Source organism: Maylandia zebra, linkage group LG15 (genome assembly GCF_041146795.1).
Source record: "Maylandia zebra isolate NMK-2024a linkage group LG15, Mzebra_GT3a, whole genome shotgun sequence".
Taxonomy (NCBI): Eukaryota; Metazoa; Chordata; class Actinopteri; order Cichliformes; family Cichlidae; genus Maylandia; species Maylandia zebra.
The window spans coordinates 10,320,595-10,342,822 of NC_135181.1; the positions used below are offsets into that span (position 1 = coordinate 10,320,595).

Below are 22,228 nucleotides of genomic sequence, written 5' to 3' on the forward strand. Positions count from 1 at the left end.
TGGCGCACCGGCCGGTCACGACCGGCGGGGGAAAAGTCACTCGGGTCAGAACATGGGGTGCCACCATCATCCCACTTCTGACACCAATGTGGCGAGCTCAGACAACGAGGAGATGGAGGTGTCGTTTGGTCTTGCTTCCCGTGAGCTAGCCAGGGAGCACAGCCGTTTATTGACATCTGCAGAAGAACACTGCCGCTAGCTAACTGCTCAGCGCGGCAACCGCACAGCAACAACAACAACAACACACAGGGCGCCCTCTGACCCCGGAAGGACACACCGTCGCAGCGAGAGGGCGTCACCCGTCACTATGGCAACATAAACAAAACATAACTGTACAAACAGAACCCCGAACAGCCCTGACCCGCTACAATATGCTGCTGAGAATATAGCCCAGAAGAAGCGTATAGTATAGCTTTTATTTTGGAAAGAGCCATTTCTCTGTAATAAACTCTCTTTTCCAAAGATGAGTGATTCCTCAATCAGATACAGGGCTTGCAAAATCGCTAGCCCGACGTCCCGGGGCTAGCGATTTTTCCAGTCGGGTTACCAAAATCTATCTCTGCTCTGCCCGTCGGGCTATTGTAGGAAGGAAAAATATATGTCAATGCTTTTGCATTCTTTCGGAAATGTAGCTGGGTAATTATGTCATTGGCATCGGTGAGCCACTGTCAATATGTGACATATTGAAATCGCGTTTGAATTTGTGCTTGTTTTTTGCTTTCACTTTGCAATCGCGCGAACTGTGTATAGAGAGCGACAGTACTGATTGGTGAGTGATGATAATTTGCGCACCAATTCCTCTGACATCGTCTTATCAATCATTAGCTTACTATGCAAACATGACAAGTGAAATCTCCCACAGCTTAAACATGTGAGAGGTTGATCGCGCAGAGAATCGCTGACCGTTATGTGTGTGTGTGTGTAAAAGCAGCAGGATATATATTTTAGTCTGCTGAGCCAAATAAGACAGGTCAGGGTGAAGAAGTGACAGCCAAAGAAAAGCTTACCCTAAAACGGAAAAGTTATGACAAATCAGACTATAAGGCAAAAAGAAAGTGCAGCTTTATGGTTTCATGGACAAAAGAATTTCTGTGGCTGCAATATGACGAGCTATATAACCGGGGCTGCACATAAGTGGTCCACAGGTGCGCATTCGCTGTCAAAATAAAATAAAAAAACGCGCACAAGATATGAAGTTGCAACGCGTGTTTGCATACATAAGATTTTCTGGAGGAGAACAGACATTTGTTTAAAACTCTTAAAGATGTCGAAGAAGCTCCTTTAAGCAATTACTTTGGTGTTCCTCCACCTCCAAAGAAATGTCAGGAGTCCGAACCACAAAAGAAGCACGTATTCTCAGAAAAGTGGTTGCAGGAGGTGAGCTGGCTTCAAACAAATGATGAACGCACAGAGATGTGGTGCGGAATGTGCCGTGAAAATCCCACTCTAGCGGACAAAAACAGTGCTTTTTATATGGACGCAAACGCGCGTTGCAACTTCTTATCTGGTGCGCGTCTTTTATTTTGACAGCGAATGCGCACATGCGGACCACTTGTGTGCACCCGTGTAAATAACATAATGTTCTGCCGGGTGTGTTGTTGGTTTTCTCTCGATTTCTGAGTCGACAAGCGCCTTTGTTACTGGGACCAGTCATTTTAAGAAAGGCCCCCATTAGAACCCATGAGAAATGCATTATTGCTCAGTCTGCAATATCTTTCCCAGAACACCAATTGAAAATAACATACTAAAAATAAACCTGAAAAATCTGTTTAGAACAGCGTACTATGTTGCAAAGAGTGAACTACCACTGGCAAAATTTAGCAGTCTTTGCAAACTTCAAAAAGCAAATGGCCTAGATCTTGGTTCCACTTGTCTCTTACCCGTGACTTCAGCGGAAATTTCAAATTCAGGATCTGACGCAGACTGATTCATGTTCTACACAGTTCTTACAAGTTCATAGAAATTTCTGTTCAATTAGAACCAAGTATTTGAGTTGATGATTGTAATTTTTATACAATGTTGTAATTTGTTTTTCAACAATTTTTTGATTAATGTTTTGTTTCCTTTACAATATTATACTTTAATGTATAATATTGTAAAGGAAACAAAACAGGAAACAAAACATCAATCAAAAAATTGCTCTCTTTTTTTATTCGGGCTACTTACATTTATTTTGGGCTACCAAAAACTGAAGAGTCCCTGCCCGAAGGGCTACCAGGGATTTTGAAATTTTGAGAGCCCTGAGATATATTTATTTTTTTAATTACTTTTGTTTCAGCAACATTAAATTTAAAAACTGTACTTTTGAGTTAAAATATATATTTATAATTTTAATAAATGACAAATTAAAAAGGCATGAACATTTTTTTTGTATAGAAAAAATATCGAACCGTGACACCAAAGTATCGAACCGAACCGAACCGTGAATTTTGTGTATCGTTGCACCCCTTATATATATATATATATATATATATATATATATATATATATATATATATATATATATATATATATACATATACATATATATATATATATATATATATATATATATATATAAAAACACCCAGCACGCCCCTGCGGGCGGTTTATCCTTCAAGCTCGGGTCCTCTACCAGAGGCCTGGATATATATATATATATATATATATATATATATATATATATATATATATATATATATATATATATATATATATATATGTATATATAATTTATTTTTTTTAAAGGATGGGTCTTTTGGAAAAGTCTGCCTCGTGGGTATGCGTACGCTCTCACAATGTGGTGTATTGTAACTTCTGACAGGGCTGCAGCTGGCTTCTGAGAGGATTCTTGGGGGATTGTTTGAGGTGTGTGTGTGCATATGTTTTGTAAACCAGACCCCCCCACCCCTTCCCCCCTTCTCTCTTCTCTCCATCCCCTTTACCCCCCGCACTTCTGCTGCAAGGAATGTGTGGTCCGCCTCCTACGCTGGACGGTCGTGCCAACATTCCTGACTAACAGATGAAAACAAAGAAAAGAGAAAAGTGAAGGAGACACAGGAACACTGAGAAAGAGCAAAAATGTAGGACTAAGCTGATCTGCTCTTGATAAAAAGTAGACGGGTGACACCATGTACAGGGATTGCAAGGAAGAGAAAGGGGGGCTTGAAAAAAAAAAAGACGGCCATTGTTTCCTAAATTGCCCCTAAGCCCCCATCATAACCCCCTCAACCCTATAACCCCTGTGTACACACACACACACACACACACACACACACACACACACACACACACACACACACACACACACACACATCATAAGAGCCCTCAGGGGATTCCATGAATACCATCCCTTTACCAGAGCAGATCCTGGCTTCTGTATAATAAACCTGCAGACACACTCTAGACAATTTACTCTCCTCTGTCAGATCGCTCACAAATAAATTACTTCACCACTTTCAAAACAGGCTAAGTGCGGGCATGCATGGTTCTCAGAATTACTATAAAAGGGTTAACACGCTGGCAAAAACACACACACCTTAAAACTAACTCTAGTGTGAAAACGTCAAGCTGTGACCTGCAATCAACCTTTCCCACTTCCAGAGAAGCAGAATCCACAAATTCACCAGCTCAGTGTGAGGCAGACCTGCAGAGTTCGGCGCGTCAGTGTGTGTGAGAGTGTGTGAAGGAATATGAGACGGCAGACTGTCCATTACACACTGACCCTTGCCTGCACTCTTCACAGATACCCAACATGCTCATTCACACACTCATTCAAACACACACACACACACACACACACACACACACACACACACACACACACACACACACAGTGGCACAAGGAAAGACTGGATGCCGCTGATGCCATTATCTATGTCATCAAAGAGATGTTAAAGGAAGTTTCTTTGAAGTTTCTGGAAAACTCTGATTCACTGTCTTCCTGGGAATTAGCTGCTGATCAGTTTCCCCTTCATATTGGTATGCTAACTATGAAGCTAAAGCCAGGAGAAGTTAGGATGGCTTACCAGTAAGCCCTCATTCACAGAGGCTTAGAGACAGGTCGGCAAACCACTGGCAACCTCTGGTCAAGAGGTAAAGATGATTGTATTCCCGCGACCGGATGGCAAGTGGTGAAATCGGCCAAAAAAGGATGCTACACCTAAAACCTCCTTATGTTTGTTTTGGTTGCTAGCAGATTGCCACAGTCATCTGTACATTTTGTATGGAAGAAGGCAACTTGTTTGCAAACGCTTGCCATTTACTCACCAAACTGTGGTGAAATTTGAAAATGAGAAAAAGAGAATGTTCACCATCCAAGGAAAAGGTGCACCATTCAGTGCAGCATCGTGTATTTCACGCTAGCCAGCAACCTACAGCAGCCGGTTGCAAAATACACACCTTGCCTAAGCGAGCAGTGTTTATATAACCAGGGAGGTACTAGTTATCAGATGGTCGCTGACCAGTCTGAGACTGAGGCCCGAGATTGTTAACAGAGAAAAAATAAACTGGCTCTGTCTGAAGGTAGAAGATGCATAATCCCCCTAAGTACAAAACATTCTCCACTTTTTTGTGTTCCTATCAAATGATATAACTTTGAAATTACTAGGGGTTTATGCTGCTTTTTATGGATATATTTTACCTTATGATAGACGCAGGCTAACCTTCCCCAAAATCTTTGCAAGAGACTGTATATAAAGGATGGACAACACCATAGTTGTTTGTTAATTTCAACATTAGCTTGAATTTTAACGACCATAATTACTCACAAGGATGGGGAGCAGTTGGCCGTGGAAGTTATCGGCTAAGAATAATAAGACTGGATAGCTAGATCCATCTATAAACTTTATGGTTGTATTGCAGCTTGTTAATAAACATAAAAAGTAGAATGTAATTTACTAAAACTGACAGTCAGTCTAATTAACTACACAGGAAGCCATTATTATTTGTCTGATAATTTCATTAAAAAACTTCCAAAAGGCACCATGAAATAAGTCAAAAGCTCCATGAAGGCCACCAGACTTTCAAAACCAGCTGGTGTTTAAATGTAAAATTACATTTTTATTTCTCCACATTTTCAAAGTGACTGCTTTTAAGCTCCTGGCATTCTAAATAATGAAGAGTTATGGGACAGTAATCATCTACTTTAGGAGACTGATCACATTTGACTTCTTTGTAGCCAGAACCACTTTGAAACGTCAACCAATATTGACAATTAGTGATGAGAGTCATGAGAAGACGATTTTGCAGTGTTATGGCAGCGTTTGGAAAGCACTGTTACTACTGCAATTCTCTATATAAAGCTAAAGCACATCTGCATTCTGATTATGTGGCTCTCTCAGTGACTTGCGTAACTGTCTCACAGTTACCATTTGAAGATTCTTTACCTGGTGGCTTCTTGCTCCAGCCGGGAAACATTGGGAACATAGAACATGACTCCAAAGAAGAGCAGTGGCTCATTGCCAAACTTGTCCAGCTGCTTCTTGAGGGGTTTCTCGAGTTCCACCCAACGTTTTTCCGGGGTCTGGGTCTTCCCTTGGAACCACAGTCCAAAGTAATGTGTCTAAATACAGGGGGTGAGGAAACAAAAATAAGTTGTGTAAACCAAAAGGAGTATAAAAGAGCCAAATAAATTAATTCGTAATAGTGGAAGCAAAGGGCTAATGAGACCAACTGAGTAAAATATATCAGGTAAAAGTGGGTGTACAGCAATTCATTTTCAATTATTTTTACATCTTTATTTTCCCTACTTTTCAGTTTTTTCAGTGAGCAAAGAATCAGCAAAAATCAAAATCTGCAGGTCACGCATAGAAAAAAAAACAGAAATTGGAATCAGCCAAGAAACCTGCAGTTGGTGCATCTTTAGATGGGATTTCTCAGGAGAGAAATGGTAAATGAGTTGAGAAATACACTGAAAAGTATTGAGAGATTAAGCGCCTGAATTAAAAGCACACATTTCTCCTTAAAATCCGACAAAACCTTTGACGTCAGCAGCGTAACACTATTAAAATTAAAGTGGAATCATTACCTAGCTCACTAAATCCAGTGAAAGTCATTAGTCTTCCTATCCAAACAAAACGAACATATTTAAACTGAAAGTGAAACACAAAAAGCAAGAATAGACCAGTTTATTTCTCCCTTCACGTATGATGTTTCTGATAAGAAATTGTTGATATGAGATGCCACCATGTTGTCAGGAAATCCATGCATAATGAAAACACACACATCAGCTCACAATCCATTGACTTTTGTAAAAACACAACATACTAGTGGCACAGGTTTGTCTCTGTGTAAAGATCTCGTGAACTTTTTTTCCACCGTTTTATCTCACGCAGTACATTTGGCAGAACATGTCATTTAAATGTCATGTTTTTAATGTTTGGTTATTTTGTGTATTTGTGCATTTTTCATAGGTTTCATAAAAGGTTGAGCACACAGATTTGGCCAGTAAAAAGTCAGAGAGAAAGTAATAAAGCTGGTAACTGAAACGGCGCACACACATTCATGCGTGCAGACGGGCACACGCTTCAGACCTCAGATTTAACAGCGAAGACCAAAACAACACGCACACTCTGACGCGCACATAATCCTGAGACGGTGTGCACACGAGGGGCAGACAGCCGCTACAGCTGGGGTGCTTCATCGCCTCATTTATAACATCACTGACACCCAGCAAATACCACAACTCTGTGTGAGTACACCCCCCCCGCTCTTCTGCGCTGTCAGCAGCTCCAGCAGGTGCAGACACACTCTTGAGCACGCATGTTCATCAAATTTAATCACCCTTGAGCCAAACACGCACACAATCGTCATGTGATCTTTGACCTAGACAAACCATGCTTTTTACAGACAATTCGTTTACTTTGTGTTTTAAGGTGGAAGAACAGGAAAGGAAAGGAAAAAAATCATCAGAAGTCCACCTGCTGGTAGAAAAAAAGCACTGACAATAATGGGAAATAGAAGTAGAGGAATGAGAAGGACCCATGGGGTAGGGGAGACAAGAGGACGAGCAGTATGTCTTTCTTCTGCAGTGAAGAGAGGACAGACGTAAGCACGCTTCATTAGAGACAAACAAAGACAGTGAAGGAGAGACGCAGCAGAGGGCAGGGAGACATGCACAGGGTGTGGGGAGAGACACGTGGCAGACACAACCAAACTCAGAGTAAAAACAAATGCCCACTCCAACTCCCCATTAATTACATCCTGTAGCTGCCAACGGCAGACAATTTATAACACTTGCAAGCTCAGATAAGACAAATGTGTCAGAAACCTATCACATGTCATACTATCTCAAACTAACGTGCACATGTGTCACAACACTAACCTCCCGCAGCTCCAGCCTTTGGGCCACCGCCTCCAGACATTCCTGTCCCGTACTCTCCACTGACAGCGTGCATTCAATCACATTGCTGTCCAGCAGGCGGATACGCGTCACAAAGTAGTTCTTGCTCAGGACATTGTAGCGCCTTGTGCGCCGCAGCTTCAGCCGGAAGGGCATGGCTGGCAGGAGGTCAAGGCGGGGCCGTGGCAGAGTCAGAGGTCAAATGTCACTCGAGAGCAAGCAAGCAGAGAGAGGGGTGGGCGGGCTCTATGACCTGGCTGCTGCCCTCCTCACTCTCGCACGACGCCAGCCACACCACCGGGCGGAGAGATGCAACCTGGCAAGGCGCTGGCCCATTCCCAAAGGTGTCCAGAGAGGAGGAGGAAGATGAGGAGGAGACGGAGTACAAACAGGTGCTGCAAAGAGAGATAAGAGAGGAGGGTCAGTCAAACACATAACTGGCTTAAAAAACTATTTAGAGTTTTATGGATACATTCCCTTTTCTAAGAACGAAGATGGTTTTCTAATCAGTGAATATTCTTTCAAATAATCCCTCCCACCTTTCATAAACAAGCAGAAACTAAAGCAGATAAAAAAGGAGTAGTTGTGGTGCTAGAGCATTAGCACAGCACAGGAATGGTACGGCAGCAGCCAGACAGCTTTATCCTATAGTTCGGGCAGCTGCGCTCTCTGGACTCCCATGAGGCCCGGTGTCGGGCGAAGCTGGGAGACAGAGTCAGAGATGTGAGGCTATGGATGAACAGACATCAAACGGTCGTGCGCAGACATCCATCTGAACCCGGCAGCTGGCTTTGAGGAACTAATGGAGCTTCTATCTGCCTGTGTGGGAGGCCCTTCCTTTCCTTTTTATCTCTGCTCTCTCTGCTCGACAGCAGCACAGTGCCAGACATTGTGGAGTACAGTGCAGCGGTGTGTGTAAGATCACACGCCTGCGGTGGTGGCACATATGTTGCCACAGAAACACTTTTTGCCAGCTACTGACACAAAACCAAACAACAACAAAAAACCCACATCTTTGTTGTTAATAAGAAACAGAAGTGTGAACTCGTGAGGTAAACAAGAGAACACACACGGGGAAGTTTAAAAGGTTGAGCTAGGTGTTTGGGAATGACTTTGAATGCAACTGGGGTGCTCATCAGTTCATAGCTTTCATGTCTGTAATGAGGAAAGTGCTTTGAAAAAGAGCATGACAGATATAAAGGCGGAACAGAGTACATCCTGTAGGGGTGTACTCTGTATATCGCACATACTCAATCATATTTTAAAAAGTAAGCTTTAAACTGAGCTGTTAGCCAGCAATCGCTAAGGAATTTCAAATAATCCCGCTAATATCAATGGGATTAAATTTAAATAGTTAAAGCAGTGTCATTTTAAGGGTGGTGGCTACTTTGTAGCCTTGTTAGACAGGAACTAGATTACAAAACTAAAAAAAAAAAGCTCCACACCTTGAAAGAAGGTGGAAAAAACTTCTCCTTAAAACACAGACAAACCAAAGAGACCCAAAATTGAACACTACAAAAGACAGCAAGGAAAATTATGCGAAAATAAATACACACATGCATGAATGTGAAGGAAAAAGAGCAAAAACATGACAAGGCAATGTTCCAACGATTAGGTGAGGAGCAAGGGAGAAGGAGGTGGAGTAAAGATGTGTTGCTTCTTGTCCTGGGCTCTGGCTATGTGCTGCTGATAGTCAGCTTGGACCCTGGCCCAGATTCCTCTCTACCCTGACTGGAAAAACAGAGCACACCTGACACAAGTATGCACCACAAGGAAGGAAAAGTGTGTGTGTGTGTGTGTGTGTGTGTGTGTGTGTGTGTGTGTGTGTGTGTGTGTGTGTGTGTGTGTGTGTGTGTGTGTGCGTGCGTGTGTGTGTATAACAAGGCTGAGTGAGCAGGAGAAAAAGACACAGGGGAGGCAGGCTTGAATGAAAGAGGGCAAGAAGCTACAGAGTCGGGTTGTTTGCTACAATTTTAATTGCACTTGCTTCACGCTCATCTTTTGTAATGGCCTTGCCTCTTTGGGCGCCGTAACAAATTCCTTACTCCTGAGTCCTTCTGAGACGGTAATGTGGCATCATCTTCTTCGTGTGTTGTTGTTTTCTTTCTTTCTTTCTTTCGTTCTTTTTAAACGGCCGTTTTGCACTAACCTCAACGAGTGACATCGGTTGAGTAAATCAGCTTCGCTTAAGGATATATGTGCACGCTGACCCCAATCGTCACATGACCCTTAACCACAGACCCTGCGACCCTCCCCACTGTCTCCTGCTTAGGGTAAGTGACATCACAGGCTGACAGTAAAACCTTCCCAAAATGACTCAAGAGTGTTTCCCGAGCACCCAGGCCTCCAAGATCACTGTCAACAAGTACACAGACAAACACACAAAGACACAAATAAAGACGCATACTTTCACTGTGTAGTGTACAAACATAGACAAGCATCAACAGGGCACGCCGCAAACATATACACAAGATCTCTCTCAAACACACACACCCCTTCACCAGGTTCCTCAGAGGTTAGCCAAAGGACCAGACAGCAGTTGGTGCAACTCTAAACTAGTAATCAGTGGCTTGGTTAGGAGTGTGTGGTAGAGTAAAGCCAGACAGAAAGCCAGACAATAGTTTGGGCTCTTACCCACTCCTTGATGAAAAAAAACAAAACAAAACAAAAATGTCCTGCTTCAGTTCTGCTCCAGCGACTTTTTCTCCTGACCGTCGTGTTTATTTCCAGCGTGCAAAAACACCATATACGTTTATGAATTTGCACATTGTAATTTTGTGGCACAGACGAAACGAGAGGGAAAACTGAGGAAAGAGGCTTGTTTTTCTTTTTGAGAGGGGTGAGCTCTTTCTAAATATATGTGAAACCATTCCCATCTTTTGTTATGTTTTTTTTTTTTGTTGTTGTTTTTTTATATTACCCCACAACTGATATTGCACAGGGGTAAGAAAGTTGGAATCAAGTAGCTTTTTTCCCCTTTAACGTGCGTGCTTAGACCAGAAACCACATTACCACTCAAGTATATAGGGGTTTTTTGAAAGACGCGTTGTGGGATGACATTTTTACACACATTTACATCAATCATGATAAAAACGATTATGCGGGAGCTAGCCGAAAAGAGCAAAGGAGAAGAAATTTGACCTTTTAGTCTTGCATGCTTTTAACTGAGCACCATGGCAAACAAACATCTGCATTTTCTCTGTCAGGTTGGTGTCAGATACATCTTTAATCGAGCATTTTTGTGCTTGTGCATCAAAGAATCAACACTACTCATTTGACGCTGCAGTGCACGAGTTGTGTCTTCCTCATTTAGCAATGAGAGTATTTAATTAAAAATGTTTTAAGCGTCCTACGTTTTTGGTTTTTTTTACCATCACGCTTCAATCTGCTTTTGTCACTACACAATATCAGAGGTGTAACAGCTCTCCAGAAAACCACGGGTCAATATTGGGTGGAATTATCATAGTTGTTGTAACTATGATTCTGTTTTAAAGGGACAAAATTTCTTGGCACAGCCAAGAGGCGGCAGAAGATGTATTGATGGGACTCTGTTAGTAACGACCTCCCGTTTGCAGCCAACTGTGGCAAGTCTGAAAGGGGTGGAGGACCTACTCCAAGGAGTTGCTGCCCCAAGTTAAGGAGTTTAAGTATCTCATGGTTTTGCTCCCGGGTGAAGGAAGATGGAAGCAACGGGTTGAGAGACAGACTGGTGTGGGGTCAGCAGAGATGCAGAGGCTGTACCGGTCAGTTGTGGTGCTGAGAAAACACCCTCCGAGGTGTCTGCACAAATTTGGTCCTTGGCTGGCTTAGTAGTGCCTCGAGTTTCTCCACAAAAAAAGTGAAAGTAGTGGTCAAGGGATGGTCACCCAGGTTGTTGCATAAAACCCTAAATAAACGTGACATCTGTGAGCATAACCAGTGTGTGTCTGGAGTGCATTCTACATATACCTTTGTAGTTTCAGTGATTCCTTCTATTCCTTTCTGGAAAGCTTATTTACTGGTAGGTGACATAAGAAATGCTACTGATGTGCACTGGAGTGCCCTGAAATGCAAAGAGATATGCCTGCCGCTAATAGGGTTACTAAGCATTGTGTGAAATTATCTGACAAAGGCTTGAATGAAATGGATGCTCCTTTAGGCAAAAGTGCTACACTTTAGCTTTCTTTCTGATTCATACAGAAAGAAACAAATTGAGAGGATGTTCTTTTTTCATACTCTGTGGATGTCAAAACAATTGGACACACACAATTATGCTCAGAAAGAAAAAATAAAGCAGATTCTTGCATTAACTAACCAACTTTAACTAAGTGAGTAAAGTAAATTTGTTTGTGGAGTTTCCATTTTTGCAGTATTTAAACTGGTTCAGGATTCTACATCTGAGTTTGGGCTCAACAATTCAGCAACTTCAGCGAGATTGCGTGACGCAGTGTCAGAAAAAAAGCAGTCCTGGCCTTTTATAAAGTGACACGTGGCAAATAAGAATACAAACAGTTTAAACTTCAGCATCAGCAACATTTAAGCACATACCAAAGCCATGAAAAACTGTTTTCATCATTGTGAAGCTCCCGTGAGTCTCATCAGCTTCTGAACTAATTGTCTTCTAAGATACCTGTCCTGTTCTCCATCCTTTAAGGCCAACAATCAAAACAAGGGCACAGCAGGAAATACTCATTTCACTAGCTGGGGCCACATCCTCATTTTAGGTTTGACAGTGTTTTAGTAGGTAAAAGTGAATGCTTTGACATGAATTGAGCTGCGGTTTAGGGAAGGCCTCGAAGGGGACTGGCGATGACTCCCGGGCCTGGCAGATCCCCATGCACTAAATAGAAATGAAGAAGTTAAAGAATTGAGAACAAGGAGGTAGGGAGGGTGGGGCATATAAACGAGAATGAACAGCTTGCAGAACTGGGGGAACCTATATAGATGACAACCGGAAGGAGCGTGTTTGGAGGCGTGGCCCTGCTCCTGAAATTCCGATACATAATCTCCAACAAAAGAAAAGTCCTGCATGCAAAAACTGAGACCAATTCCAAATAATTTCAAGTGAGATCCTTTGTATTGAGCTAGAATAGAAAGCTTGACAGGTGTAAAAACTGTTGCTAAAGTGGGCGGGATTTGAAAACCAGCTACAGGTCAGCAGCTGACAAAAGATGGATTTAAAATGAGTTGGTGTTCTTCTAAGAAATGCTGACATGGGTTTCCTCAGCTGGGGAATTTCTGCAGAAAACCAGTAGATGTTCCTTCACTTGCATTGTCCCCAACTCGACTGATTTATTTTCTGCAGAAACCTCAGCTTGCCTCAGGCTGCAGTGTTTTTCTGCCAGTCACCTCTCTACCCACTCAGGGATAGATTCTGGGGTCACCTAAAAATTTACCAAATCAAAACATGCTGTGACTTACAGGCCAAAAAAAAAGGTGGTGGTTAAAGCTGCTAACTTAGAATCAAAACAGGCATAATTGCGATATCCATTTCTTTTACATTACCATCACAAAGACTCATTTTAAACATAACGTCTTCTCAGGAGCAGAGCTGCTAACGTGCGTGCTCCCCCTCTGCTCTGGTTCATGCCAGCCCCTGTGTCGCTTTGCTCCATTCACGTCCACACAATAGCGGGAACAAAACAGCACTTTGTCACCTACTGCTAAGACCATTAGATGCAGGCCGCCAAGAGGCGAGGAAGCAAGTGTAGCGTGCGTAACTCAATCAATCTCATCTCTGTTGCTTGTCTCTGTCTGAAATACCAACGCTGCCCTCCCAACACCCCCAGCTACCCTCCTGTTATACACAAGCACTGTAGCAAAACAAATGGGTGCTTCACAGCTCGTAATTACACTTCCTCCTGCGCAGTCATTTTACTATTTGGTCTGTGAACCTAAACCGAATAGCTGGAGTGTAAATCGGCTAACTTGTGCTCAGAATTCACGTTTTTACAACTAATTAAAGCATTTGGTTTTCATAAATCAAGAAATATGGAACTACTGGTTGTTTTTTTATATAATTAATACAAATAGAGTGTTTCATAGAAGGCTAAAACAAGCACACACTTGCATTTTTCAGCAGCTAAACTCACAAATAGTTTGAGCACTCAGACAGTTAACAGTCACAACAAAGACCTACTTAACCTAAATTATTTTGTATTATGTGAACTTGCTGTATTGTCCTATCTGGTAACCCAGCGAACTGCTACTCCAAGCACAGCTAAATCAAAAGAATTTGGTAATACTGACAGATTTTGTTTGATATTTCTAAAATCTTCTTAAGACTCTGATCCTCTTGTGGCCCACTAACTTAAAGTTGAGTTCAGTAGTGAAATGTTTTGGGGGAAACACACCTCTAAGTCCACACACACTCCTGGAAACATTCAACCAAAGTCTGTCTGAGTATTAGCTGACCCTGGACAGAGCATTATCTTAGCAGTGAATGAAGGTGTGTGTGTGTGTCCATGTCCCCTTCACTTTTCTCGACGAGCGCTTATCCGATCTACTTCACACTATCACTGGAGACCTAATGATAAGCAGCACTGAGTTTGAAGTTGTTCTGATGTGCATTTTGGTCAGTTTGTGAGGCATTCGGAGAATATCTGTGATTTGTACCCAAATAAACAACCACAAATAAAGTTCCAACACATGAACACTGCAAGAAATGTTCAGGTCAACAATTAAAAATAATGGTTCTCGCGACATAAGGTTCATTCTCTGGTGGTAATATCAACCTAAACAGCTACTACAAGGTGAATTTTCAGTTGTTTATCCAGCTGCCCCAGTTAATATTAGTGCTGCTCCTCAGGTGTTTTTCTGTTTATTAGCCACACACACGATCCTCTTGGTGCCGCCTTTTTCCTCCTGACAAAAACAAGACGATAACTAAATAAAAACTAATATGACACGAGATGTAATCAGATCTAATTAAGCTGTGTAGAAAGGTGCGACAAGTTTGGAAGCAATCCAATCAGAAGTAACTTCCTTGTGGTGTAAGGTTAGACACGCATATGATATGCCCCCAGGAAACAGTACTGCATACAGCTAGCTCCCATGCTCCCAGTTGACTAAAACTAGACTAACGTCATTTACAATCACCGCTGCTGCTCGTTTCATGTGTGGATTAAAAATGCACCAAAGTAGCCCATGTGGCTGTATTATCACTAACATCTCATGATTGCAATGGTGATGTCAAGACATGTATGCAGATGTCGAAATCTGAAAAAGCACTGTACTCATTCCATTCATGTAGAGAGACACGTGCAGTATTTGTCTGACTGGCCTTTGGTGTACAGACTGGACAATCTGTACAGGACTAAAACATAAACTTTGCCATCTTTTGATATTTACCAATGAGTATTAAGGCCACATTAAGAAAAAACTTGTTACATTGTAATTTCCTTTGTAGTTTACTTATTACTAAAACTGATTCTAGTAAAACTTCACTAAGTCATCTACACAAGGCATTTTATAGAGGGTAAAGCAACGTCAATCTCCACAGTTTATAGTTATATATACTGTTTATATATACTGTTGTTTGTTTGTTTGTTGTTAATTAGTTAGTTAGTTTATTTGCTTGTTTTAATCAATTTTAAATCATGCTTTTTATTTGTTCTTGTTTCTAATGTCTCTGTAAAGCATTTTGAATCACCTTGTTGTTGAATTGTGCTATACAAATAAACTTGCCTTGCCTTGCCTTGCCTTATGCTGTAATAGGTGTAGACTGCTGAAGGAGTCCCATGATGCATTGAGTATTTCCTTTTCAGTCACCTGGGCAGGGATAGCTCAGTAGGTAAAGTGGTCGCCCCATGATCGGAAGGTCGGCGGTTCGAATCCACTTAACGGCTACCCTGAGGTTCCCCTGAGCAAGGTACCGTCCCTACACACTGCTCCCCGGGCGCCTGCTTAGTGGGCTGCCCACTGCTTCACTGAGTGAATGGGTCAAATGCAGAGAAAAACAAGTAATTTCCCCATGGGGATCAATAAAGTATCCATTATTATTATTATTATTTCTCACTAAAAGTGTTAATAGACCTCTCTGCATTGAATCACACTTGTTATTAATCTCTGGCTCTCTTCCACAGCATGTCTTTTATCCTGTCTTCGTTGTCTCACCCCAACCGGTCGCAGCAGATGGCCCCGTCCCTCCGTGAGTCTAGTTCTGCCGGAGGTTTCTGTTAAAAAGGAGTTTTTCCCTCCCACTGTCGCCAAAGTTCTTCCTCATAGGGGGTCATATGTTGGGTTTTTTCGCTGTATGTATTATTGTAGGGTCTACTAATATAAAGCGCCTTGAGGCAACTGTTGTTGTGATTTGGCGCTATATAAATAAAAATGAATTGAACGGAATTGAATTGAACTTTGACTTTATTCTAAAAGAATATTTTGACTTTTTGCTCAAAATTTTGACTTTGTTACTCCTAATGAGCAGTCGTGTGTTTTCTTAATGTGGATCTAATGCCCTGTCATAGACATTTGAAGAAAGCACAGTACTACAGAGATTATTCTCCAGACACGTCTCAGGGACATTGGCACTGTGGATCAGGCCCCTCTTTGTCATCTGACACTCTGGCCATGTGTGTTTTTGTCTGACCCAGAGGATGTGTGTGTGTGTGAGTGTGTGTGCTCACTTTTACACCTAAAAAAAATACTTTATTAAAAAGAGAAAAATTATATATATATTTATATATATATATATATATATATATATATATATATATGCATCTCCTTTTTCTTCCCCGCACACAGGCTCCACTCACTCACCCTGCACAGACACAAACATACTGTATATCACACACAAACACTAACAGCTGCAAACAGATGGTGGAGGCAGGCCACCAGACTGTGTTTCTAACAAGCGCATCTGCTTTCTCACTTTCCAGCTCGCTTTTTTTTTTTTTTTTAACTCCTCCAGCCCCATATCTCCGAGACAAACACACCCGCAAATAACACACTTGAGGACACGGCGGCGAGAGTGACACAAACACAGGGCAAAGCGTTCGCACAGTTGTGACGTGCAGACAGCGAAGGGGCCATGTCTGCAGCTTCCCACACACACACGCGCGCAGCTTTATCTCACTTCAACCTGGACTTAAATGGGTGAAGAAAATTGTTACACTAAGTGAGAGCAGACTCTCGCCAATTACATTGTTTACATACCCGTTGCTATCAGCGAAGGAGACATCAGGCCCGGTTTTGAAATTCACAGAACTGCTCTGAAAGGATCACCGCACTGGCAAACCTTCAAAACGAAGCTTCGATTCAAAGTTTCGTACATACATTTGTGTGCATTTTGCTAATTCTTTGAATCATCCCAAGCAAAGATATGTCTATAAAAAGTTTTTTTTTAAGCAATCAGCACATTTTGTCCGGTGTATCTTTTCAATCAACAGATTAAATTACTTTTCAGCTGCTACTCATTACCTTAAAACAAGTGAAGGAGACATGCCAGTGAGCACTAACAACTGTCACAATCACAAAAAACTCAAAATAACGTCACTTTCCGGAACTGGAATTCAAATGAGATGCCAAACTGCTTATATTTAGCTTTTGACGACCGGAAATACCATAGAAACAAAGGAAAAGTGCAGGAAAACAATAGAAGTTACAGTAGCAGTAGTGACAGTCACAGATAGGGAATGCCCAATGTTTCCCACTGGCACTGAAATCTAAACAGTGTCACTAAAACATGACGAGGAGGAGGAGGATCAAAGGCAGATGCTTTACACTGTCCGTATGCTGGTTTTCCAAACCAGCAATGACACTCCTCTGCCGACTCATATTCCAGGAGGCAAACCGGAGAACTGATGTCATGCAGGCAGACTTGGATATTTAACTGAGAGGCACAGAGTTGGATTGTGTGTATACATGTGCCTTCAAAATTCACATATAAGTCATTCCCAGCACCTGAATGAGAAAACAAAGGCTTTAGATAAGCAAGGATATGGAAAAGGCAGCAGAAAGGAAAGAGGAGACACAACGCTGGTGATTCTCAGGCTCTTATCGTGTTGGTTCAGTTGGTGAGGATGGCGAGAAAGGAAGGAGTGCGTAAACATGGACAGTGGAACTGATAGCAGGCGGCTCCCAGCCACAACAACAAAAACACAGGACCATCAATCGTCAGCCACCGAGTCTGCAGCAGCCAAACCGCAATGCTCTTCACATTTTCCATAACCCCCTCCTCTCATCTCCTCCTGGGAACCACATCACGGTCTCACAACCATACACACAAAAGCCACTCAGTATTTTCTCATGGCTGAGCCCCCAGGAGCCAACGGGGACGTCGGTAGCACTGAGTTTACAGGCCTATGAAAGCAGAAACACTTTGGTTTTGCTCGTGTTGACATCCGGCTGTATCTAAGACCCATAACGGCCTCAAAGGAAGGAAAAGTCACATTTTAAACGAAGGATCAAATGGAAAATTTCACCCGTTGATGCTCAAACTTCCTCACAAACCACTCTGTGAACAGTGAGTCCCACATCACAGGAAGAATCACATGTTTTTAAATTCTGGGCTGTTCAGAGGTAGCGGGGGTCAAACCTGTTAAGTGTGGGTGGCAGGGCTAGCAGTGACTGACACCTAGCACGAAAAACACCTGGTGGAGTGTGGGAGAGTTGGACAGGTCGCAGCACGCTCTCTACTCTGTTGTTGTCTGCTGGGCTGAGAGAACAGAGCGCTCACAGAGAGCACAAATCTGACAAAAGCATCCGTGCATGACTGAATACACTCACCACATGCACAAGAGATATTCCTCACAGTCATACGCTGCACCTACAGCCAGCCATTATATTATTACTTCACAGTAACATCACTTTTGTTAGCTTTTTATAGAAATTTTGTAAACAATAGCTGCTTTCTTGGTAAGTAAGTGATTTATGTTCATTCATGAGCGTTTCTGCTCCTAGGTAGAAGTTCAGTATTGTTACTGATACCGACCCAGCACAGCTGATTGGTAAAACTTTAATACTTCTTTAGAACTAGCTTGGTAGTACCACCAAGGGAGGTTTTTAAAAGTGCAGTTCCTCGAGTGGCCACTTGAGGCATTCTTTAAAAGCCTGCAAATCCCCATAGGCTCACATGTTATAATGTCCAACTTTACAGCAGAAATAAACATGTTTACAGCCGCGTAGAAGAAACTGTTTCGGTCTCTAGTGCACATCTCATCCTTCACTACAACTGCATGGGGGTCACTTTTTTGGGGCTCAAAGTTAGAGGCATGATAATTTTAATGATCATATCATTCGCGATAAAGACTCTATACGTTTTTATGCGATCCAAGCCCAGGTACCTTAAAAGGAGCTACTTCACAAATTTCAAACAAAGCTCTTTACAAGCTACGTGGAAAAAAAACTGCTCCCGCTAAAGATGAAGACAACAAACTTGCTCCACCACATGAGGCAAAAAACATGACATCTAATACAAGCAGGCTACAAAGGAGGAGATGCCAGCAGCCAGTGATGTGCAACCCAAATGTAAACAAATGTTGACATTTTGTTGTGCAAAATCCTGAAAAGGTACACGGTTAAGTTACTTTAATTCTTGTTAAAGTGAAGTGTTAAGCGCTCACGTACTACTTTTACTTATAATTTGCAGGAAAACATTAGCTTTTTGTGCTTACATTTGATTTATGCTGTGTCACTCGATGTCATATTGCATCTCTGCTTTAATGCTGCTGTTGCTGCTGGCACCTTGTGGGAATAGATTCACACTTCACTAATTCACCAAGGGTCTTGTGGCAAAGAAAGGAACTGAAAAGCTTATTCATGCACTTGTTTTCAGTAGGCTAGATTACTGTAATGGAGTTTTTACTGGACTTAATAAAACATCAATTAATCAGCTGCAGCTATTTCAAAATGCTGAAAATGGATCATATTACATCAATTTTGAACTCGTTGCATTGGCCTCCTGTGTGTAAAAGGATTGATTTTAGAATTCTGCTAATGGTTTATAAAGCATAAATATATTGCTGACCTACTTGAGGGGTATGAGGCTTCTGGGCCTCTTAGGAACAGGTTTACTTGACATTCCCAGGAATAGAAGAAAACAAGATGAGGCAGGATTTAGTGTGGGTCATTTGTGGAATAAACTCCCCTCACACCTGCAGTGTGCAGAATCCATTAGCTATTGTAAATTCAGGATTAGAAACGTCTTGTTTTCTTTAGCTTTTTCCCCCAAAAAGTCTTGTTTTTCCAAACTGCTCCAACATCTCCCAATGTTGGAGCTACTGTAGTGATACATCATTAAAATGGTGTTAAAAGCTGACATGATTGTACGCTTGTGTCTTCAACCCAGTTTACAGAAATCGAGAGGTGCACGACCGGCTGAGGTGAAACAATGCAACATAATTTTCTGTGTGGGCTTAAAAGAACCAAAACAACCCATCTAAGAAGTCAGAGCTTCACCTAATCATCCAAATATGGTCACTTCTCACCCCAAAACGGCAACATAGTCAAAGGCAAATGACTAGCATCGAGCCTTCAAAACAGGACTTCACAAAGTGAAGGGTGGCATAGAGGTGCTTACATCCATCATTTAAATACAGTCTTTGTATACAACTAAAGTTAAAAGCATTGCAAGGACAAGAAATAACTGCTAAACATCAATTTTTCCAACACAAAAAGTATATTTAAAGGTAGAGTATTAGCATGTAAGGTGATATAGGGGACTAATATTTACACACTGAAACACTTGATTTATGTAAAATGCACTACAGTGTCATTACTATTAGATGTGAGACTTTTGGTTGCACATGTGAGTGTTTTATACTGGGTATGGCCGAAGAAGCTATCAGCAGATTAACAACTATTTTCATTGCAGATTAATTTCATCTGTATTTAAGTCAATGCCTTGGACATGTAATCACTTTAATCACAAAAAAGAGGTCATAGCCTTCTTCACACCTTCCATTTTCTACTGCAGTGCAGCTATGGTGTAAAATAACAAGTGAACCACAAGCTGACTACGAAGGAATTCGATGCATTTCTTCCACTTTGGTTAAAATGTTATAACAATAACTACAATAACTGCTGCTGCTGCCTGTTTCCCCCCTCTCTTCCTGTGGTGCAGTGTGAGCACTTGACCAAAATTACAGGTATGTTTGCACCACACCGTAATCAAATGGCCACTAGACTCAAATGACCATTGGCTACACAAACAATAGCCACTTTTCCTTTTAGACGCAGGCTCACATTAAGCAGTAAACACCTATTATGATCTTACCGGGCTGACCTTCAACAAAACACCCCTTTTGGGAATTAACATTTCAGCAACTTTCCTTGAATAAAAAGCAGGAAATAGAGTGCCAAAAATGGCACTGAAAGACAAATGAGATTTGTGACTCTCTACTGCACAAAAGATAAGCATGGATGGAGGTTTCTACTCTGCCTTTTAGGCCTTTAAAAATCTCCACCAGTGTTTTAAAACTGCTGTGTACACCCAAGCCACTTGCTCGGGCACCATGTAATTTACGCAGCATGCCTTTGAGCTTATAAAGACAGCCAGATGTGTGTGTGTGTGTGTGTGTGTGTGTGTGTGTGTGTGTGTGTGTGTGTGTGTGTGTGTGTGTGTGTGTGTGTGTGTGTGTGTGTGTGTGTGTGCACCCTACGCCTCCAGCAGCTATGCTGTGTTGCCTTTACTCCCCTTTTACAGTAATGCTAGTTGTCCAAGGTGCATGTTCAAACACATTTTTCTTTTTTACACAAACATGTACACACAGTTTGCAGCCAGGGTGTGAGGACATCAGTCCATCATCATCTTATAGGGGAAGGCTGCTCATACTCAAACACACCATTCAGCCACCAAGCTTGTTTAATACAATTCAACGAGGTGAATTTACAGACGCACTCTCTCTCAGCGATTATGGAAATGTAATGTACACATGCAAAAATTAGAAATAAATGAGGAAGGGCCAGATATTCCAGGTGTTGCGCACTCCATATGGCATGAGCCCACTGCCCAAACCCAAACTGGGTCTTACAGAGGGCTCTCGGGTCTCCAAAGCCCTGTTCAGTCGTGTGATTTCATGATTACTTCATTAACTCCGGGGAATCTTTCAGTGGTTTTCCAGCCACACACAGGTTCTCCAACTTCCTAGTTTCTCTGGAATCGCACAGACTACTATCTTATTAGATGTAGAGGGGGATTTAGAGGCTCTGTCTGTGATGGTGATGCATGTTTATGTGCAGGAGAAAGGGGGGCATTAAAATAGTTTGGATCTCCTTTTTGCCCTACGTGGCCAAGTCATTTGGCCTACATCTAAGCACTCCTACTGTGGACTTTACAAGAGTTTGGATCTACTTCCAGATCTGCAGGAAACCATGAAGAGCAAAACTGAAGTCTTTTTGACTGAGGTAGATTTTCGCTTTTTTTCCCCCCCATGCAAGAGAACTCACCCCTGATCCTGCGCTACATGCCGATTTCTTCTCCCAGCTGAATAAACTCTTCTTTGCTTGTCGAGGTTTGGAACTCACGGCAATCAGATAATCCACCTTAAGTTATTTAACTAACTTTAAAAATATATATTTTAAAAAAGTATAAAAATCCGGCGTGAACAAGAAAAATCTGCGTCTTCTCACATCAAAATGAGCTCAACCTTTACAACAACCACAAAAGTCGCAGAGGCAGACCAAATCCTGAGCCTCCTTCTTCTCGCAGTTTTGTTGCCTTTTCTTTTTTCTTTTTTTCTAGGGAACACAAACAGTCACAAAAAGTTGTCCGACTTGGATAAAGCGACGTGGTCTTCTCTCGCTGGGACTCTTCGTATGTTTATAGTGGTCCCTCTAGCCCAATGGAGGCGTTCAGGACAGGCTGAGAGAGGCGCTTGCTGCAGCTACGTTCAAAAGCTGAAGACGGCATCGGAAAAATGGACTTTACGTTGAACGTCCCAAGAGGCCGAAGTTCACAAGGGACCGAAAGAAAAAACGTATTAATTA

The 22,228-nt window shown here is 42.0% G+C and overlaps 1 protein-coding gene across 1 annotated transcript in view; it reads right to left on the reverse strand.

Annotated features, from left to right (window-relative positions):
• The window catches only part of LOC101475890 (protein tyrosine phosphatase non-receptor type 14), a 46,371-nt gene extending 24,269 nt beyond the window's left edge, over nucleotides 1-22,102 (reverse strand). Inside the window, exons 1-3 of the mRNA XM_004541804.5 lie at nucleotides 21,689-22,102; nucleotides 7,304-7,716; nucleotides 5,367-5,542 (exon numbers count right to left, since the gene is read on the reverse strand). Of these exons, the coding sequence (XP_004541861.1) occupies nucleotides 5,367-5,542; nucleotides 7,304-7,477 (350 nt within the window). The 5' untranslated portion in view covers nucleotides 7,478-7,716; nucleotides 21,689-22,102. The remainder of the gene's footprint in view (nucleotides 1-5,366; nucleotides 5,543-7,303; nucleotides 7,717-21,688) is intronic.
• Between the last annotated feature and the right edge of the window lie 126 nt (nucleotides 22,103-22,228).